This window comes from Phoca vitulina, unplaced genomic scaffold, assembly GCF_004348235.1.
Source record: "Phoca vitulina isolate PV1807 unplaced genomic scaffold, GSC_HSeal_1.0 scaffold1, whole genome shotgun sequence".
Lineage (NCBI taxonomy): Eukaryota > Metazoa > Chordata > Mammalia > Carnivora > Phocidae > Phoca > Phoca vitulina.
The window spans coordinates 43,776,317-43,782,316 of record NW_022589704.1 but is presented as its reverse complement, the minus strand read 5'-3'; the positions used below and the strand labels follow the sequence as shown (position 1 = coordinate 43,782,316).

General features: G+C 36.9%; 1 protein-coding gene across 11 annotated transcripts in view; it reads right to left on the bottom strand.

Moving 5' to 3' along the window:
- Positions 1–1,816: 1,816 nt before the first annotated feature.
- Positions 1,817–6,000, bottom strand: part of HIBCH (3-hydroxyisobutyryl-CoA hydrolase) — a 182,610-nt gene continuing 178,426 nt past the window's right edge. For 9 of the 11 annotated variants that reach the window (XM_032406112.1, XM_032406122.1, XM_032406116.1 and 6 more), the window contains 2 exons: positions 4,060–4,176; positions 3,062–3,145 (listed from right to left, as the gene is read on the bottom strand). In XM_032406112.1, the coding sequence (XP_032262003.1) occupies positions 4,061–4,176 (116 nt within the window). In that variant the 3' untranslated portion in view covers positions 3,062–3,145; position 4,060. Of the gene's footprint in view, positions 1,886–3,061; positions 3,146–3,924; positions 4,177–6,000 lie in introns of those variants that run through there. The other 2 variants (XR_004299749.1, XM_032406101.1) reach the window with 2 other exon arrangements.

Sequence of the window (6,000 nt, the reverse complement as noted above, 5' to 3'; positions counted from 1 at the left end):
AAGAATTTTTACAAACAGCAATCCAGTAAATTTTAAAATAACAGAAGCTCTAGTCAAGGTAGAAAGCAGAACCTGTTTGCAGTGCTGCATGTATATGACATTTTACTGTCTCAGATGTAGAGGGTTGGTATAATGGGCACTCATTCCCATTTTTATTATTGACTAGTGGGGCAGTCCCTCTTCAGATTACTGTGGGACCAGTCTATGCATGAGGCTATCCAGTTGCATTACAAAACAGAAGATCAAACACTCCTCCAAAGAGAGTACTCGTGTATTTTTTTTTTTTTATGGTAACAATGCACATAAGGCATTTACAGCCGTATTTTCTTAAATTTGGCTACCATTTTGGGGAAGTTTTTTTTTTTCCCCCCAAGAATTAAGTACTGTTTAAAATCAATGGTAACAGAGAATTTGGGAGTGGAAGAAGATACTGAGAAAACATAACCTGTAGAAAAATTGGGACTCAGTCTCTAGAATGGTCTTTCTGTCCAGATTTGCTACACACTTAGTTGGAAAGGGAATTATTTAAGTCTGTGTGCATTAAATTCTATTATTAAGATTCAACAGACCCTTGTCACTGACAATTAAAGGAAGGCAGAAAGACTTGTGACCTCTTTAATGAGATAAATATATATTTGGCCTTGTAAGCAGGCAGAAATGCTACCTCTAATTTTAACGACTATACTTTGAAACCCGCAAAGAGTGAATTCTCCCAATTGCATGGACAAAGAGAATACTTTGAAGTGAGTCATGTGCCATCTTTCAGTTCCCTTTGGACACCTGAACTTTCATTTCACCTAGTCCCAAGATTTGAACTGTCCTGTTGTACTTGCAATCTAGAAACTTAAAAGTAGAAAAACCACCACCCCTGTTTATATAAGGATCTGAAGTTCTAAGGCTAAGGAACAAAAGTCTTCTGAAAATGCAAAATATCTTTCGAGCTCATGAAGAAAAATTTAGGTTTTTGAGTATACTAATGACTCAGACAAAAGCCTAGACGTTGCCATTTTTCATTCATTTTGTATCTCACATCAGGCCACTTTTGCTGCAAAGTCATTTACTATTTAAAAGATATATTATGGTGAGAACACAAAAGCCATAGCCACACTCAATTTTTCAGCATACACAGGGATGTAGACTGTTGAGTTTTCTTATAAATATTTAACCTCAGGTTCTGTGCCTGGGCCCCTATTTCCCAGGGCTGGAGCAGGGATGCCTGCCAGATCCATATCTCACTAGAATTCTCACCTCTGTTGCCACTCTGACAGTATGGTTTTGTCACCAAGCATCAACGCCTCGCTCCTGAATCATTTTAACAGAGTATAAGATCTTACAACAGAATTATCTTGGAAATATACGCTGTATTACGTCAAACCAAATCAGTGAGTTAGTCAATAATCCAAGTTGGAGGCAGGCAGGAAAAAGCAGCGGATAAACAAATTTGTGCTGCATGTGCTAATCATCAAGATATAGTTTGGCCTTGATGACAAAACAGATGAGAACATCTTTGATAGGATAACTTCTTTCATACCTTCATATCTAAATATTGGATTTACTTCATTTTGAACTTTCACAAACAGTAAAAGAATGGAAGATCTATTTGAGAAGGAATATATAAAACAGAAGACAAAGAATTATTAGCTACCAGAAAGGGAAACATTTGTTCCAACTTACACATCACAAACACAGATGAAATAATAGTGGCCAAATTATAAGGGAAAGGAAACCGGGGAAAAAAGGGCCCAAGAAACAGCACTCACGTCAGGCTCCATCAGAGGACACACTGCAAAAACAAGTCTCCAGTGTTCTCGACTAAGGGAAGGGGCACAGTAGCAAGTTCCTTTCTTTACCACACGGACATGTGCCCAACCCCTGAATCTTCTCCCTTGAGAACATCCAGGATAGAGGCAGATGAGCCACCACCCAAGTGACAAGGAACCTCAGATGGCAACTGTAAACGCAGCGGATTATCAGAGAAGTGTGCCAGTCCCTCACTGAACCCCACAACCGTGCTTCACTGCTCCCTTCACCAGGTAAAGGTGCCTTGTGTGCTCTTACCTTTCAGTTGCAAAGCCTCTGATCCCAGAGTTCTCAATTTTCAGTTGCCTTATCTGTTCTTTGCAAACGACCTGTGGTCATTAGTACTCAAAGCACAATTTAAGGGGATAAAAATGATCTTAGTTTCAAAGGAATAATTTGTGTCAAATTGCCTTATTAGTATTAAAAACAGACACATTGAATGAAGGAGACAGCATGACACTCATATCCTACTTAATATCACTGGCATTTTATGAGAAGAGGGAACTATACTTTTTGTATTATATAGTTTTAGAAATCAAAGACACATGATAAATAATGTCAAGGAATAGTAAGTTAAAAACAAAGTTCCAATAAATATATTGTTTGCTTGATCATAATGCCCTCATCCTGTATTTGTGTGGCCAAACACCATATCTTCCTTGGAGCAGTGGGCACAAGCTCAGATGTACTCCCTATATCTTACTTTGCAAAACTCAAGTTTTATTAATTCTCTTCCCTGTAAGACTTAGCTATGAAATGGTATTTTTCCAAATATTTTTGTGAAAACATTTTTCCTAACCATACAATAAAAGTCTAGTTGCCATTAACCAGTTACAAGTTCTGATTAAAGCAAATGCCTTTCAATATTGTGTACTGTCAATTTTTTTGATATAAAGAACTTAATATTTTTTCTGCATATCTAATGAATACAAAGTGGATAAAAATCCACTGATACAAATAATTTCTTGGATCATTTAGGTCCAATTTGAGAACTTTAAGAAAATAAATATAAACATGTCCATTATCATGCCATCTGTATTCTAAATCCATTCTTGACTTTTTTTGGGGAAAAATGCTTCATGTTAAATATTTAAAAAATTTAAAGCAACTCCTAGATTTCAATTTCCTCATCTATAAGAAGGGTGCTGGATATGATCTTTGACGTCTTTTTCAGTTCTGCCACTTTCTGTTCTTAAAAACCAGAAATTCTCTTAGTTTCTGAATGGTCTGGATGAAGGGAAAACTATAATAAGTCATAAAATAAATGATAAACTGACCTTTAAAGATTATTCTTACCTTGACTTTAATGTCCCAAGTCTGGAACACCCTGCAGTTTCTTGTGTACCTTAAGAAAAACTTATTTTGTCAACAGTTTTTTTAACATATTTCTATTTTGAACAAAAAGCCCTTTTTATTTTCCTCCTGAATTATTCTATGTAACAGCCTATAACTTATCACACACAAGTTTAATGTAAATTGCAGAAAGCAATGTGTCTCTATTTTAGAGACTGGAGTTTCCTAATTCCTCATTCTTTCATATTAACAAATCCTACAAAACAACCATCACTTTCACCATAGGAAGGGATCCTGGTTAACTTTAGAGAAGACCAAAGCTGAGTTAATAATACTAGAGAGACGACCTCATAAAAACCTTTTCGTTTTGCCTGAGATTTCTAATATTATAAAAGGAACACTTCTATAGTAACTTATAATTACTTTAAAACAGGTTTATATATGCAGGAAATTCTCTGAAGCATTAACACATAGCCAAAAAATTTCAGGGTTATTTTTTTAATAATCTATACATAAGTTTATTTAATCAACATAAAAACTACTACCCAAAGCCAAAACATAAGGCTCTCATTTCAATTAGATATTTAAGACCTTCAAATTTTCCCATTTCTATAAAACGGGTTGGCAAACATTTTCCGAAAAGAATCAGAGAGTAAGTATTTTAGGCTTTGCAGTCTCTGTTGCAACTACTCAAAGCAGCCATAGACAATATGTAAACAGCTGAGTATAGTGATGTTCCAATAAAGCTTTATTTATGAACACTGATATTTGAATTTCATGTAATTTTCACACATCATGACATATTAGTCTTTGATTTTTTTTTTTTTTTTCCCCTCAGCCATTTAAAAATGCAGAAACCATTCTTAGCTTGTGGAAAACTGAACAACAGGCAGCAGGCCGGATCTGGCCCATGTACTATGGTTTGCCGACACTTGCTCCAAAATAATCCCTTAAAAATCTAGTCACCTTAAAATTTCAAATCGTTACTTCCCAGAGATTTAAAGTAATCATTCAAATCTTCATCAGTAACTTCTTTTAAATCAGCCGGTTTCCACTTTGGACTCTGGTCTTTATCTATTAAAACTGTCAAGTGAAGACATAAGAAATGTTAGTACATTTCTTTCAGGTATTACCAGATTTTAATTACTGAATTGACAGAAACTACCTTACACAAGGCATATTTTCTATAGCCCATTTTTTTCTGCAAAGTTAAAAATTTTTGCATGTGTTCCATTTTTAAGTTAAAGCCCCATAGGATATGGATGGATAGTAATGTACTGATGATGATCCATGGGGTTATTTCCCAACCTGCTAAGTCTAATGCCCGTAGCTTGAATACAGCCTACTAATGTGGCTTAAGCCTTAGCCTTCTTCAAACAAAATCGTAAATGAAATCTTCCTATTATAAAACAGCTAAAACCAGAGTTGGTGTGGTTTAAAGGGAAGGCAGGGGAGGGTGGAGGGCCCAGATCTGCCTTCTAAACTCCTCCACATTGAATTGAAAGGAAAATTACTTGAAGTAGAGGGAATGGGGGATGACTTTATGCATAATTAAATGTGGATACTGCTATTCTGCTGAATCCTCTAGTTCACACAGCTCTGAATTAAAATAGCAGACCACCTTTGGGTTATCCTAAGAAACTACTTCTCTTATTTCGGTGTAGTCATCATTTAGTGTGGCCACATAGCATCCCCATTGGATCGTAAGTATGAGGCAATTGGCAAACCTCTCCTTTAAAAAGGGAAGGGGACGGGCGCCTGGGTGGCTCAGTCGATGAGCGTCTGCCTTCGGCTCAGGTCATGATCCCAGGGTCCTGGGATTGAGCCCTACATCGGCCTCCCTGCTCAGCGGGAAGCCTGCTTCTCCCTCTCCCACTCCCCCCTGCTTGTGTTCCCTCTCTCACTGTGTCTCTGTCAAATAAATAAATAAAATCTTTAAAAAATAAAAAAATAAAAAGGGAAGGGGCTGTCAGTTTCCTGGTTGTCACAGTATACTACTGTTATATAAACGTTACTGTTTGGGAAAACTTGGTGAAAGGTACACAGGAGCTTTCTATATTTCTTACAACTGTATGTTAATCTACAATTATCTCAAATTTTAAAAAAAGAGAAGGGGACTATACTTAGTATGGTTATGGTAGAGAATTTTAACCATGCTTAAAATGTGCATAATTCTTGTGGATACTGGAGGGGTTTTTTTTTGTTTTTTAAGATTTATTTATTTGAGAGAGTGAGCAAACGAGGGGGGAGGAGGGGCCAAGGGAGAGGAAGAGAGAATCTCAAGCAGACTCCCGTTGAGGGTGGAGCCTGATGCAGGGCTCGATCTCACGACCCTTGAGATCTGACCTGACCCAAACCAAGAGTCGAATACTTTAACTGCCTGCACCACTCAGGTGCCCCACACTGGAGGTTTTTAAGGCTGGGCCACCTAGCTACAGGATTCTGGCTAGTATCAGATCAGTGGTAACACTGATATTATGATCCCTGCCAATTTGACAGTTTTACATTCCCCGAACAGCATAAATAAAAACAATTCTGGAACATTCTTTCTTCAAGAATCTCTTCCCTTTTAAGCCCTCTGGCCAATGCTGTCATGTTATCTACCTCCTTGACAGTCTGCTGAAGGGCAAAAGGAAAGAATATTAATAAAATCTATATGTTCTTTTCACACAGACATAATTTTTTACTTAGCACAGATAATAACAAGTTCCTGCCATGTAGACAGCTCAGGTTTTTTCAAGTCTCATGAGGCACCCACTCAAATTCCTTTTGGTAACTCTCTAGTTCTGCTGAAATCTATATTTATTTTCTTCTATAACCAGGAAGTAGCTTATTCTAGCTGTTAAGAGTAAGAATTTTTGACAACCATTCCCCTAATTTGCTAGTTTATTTTATCTAATTTGCTAA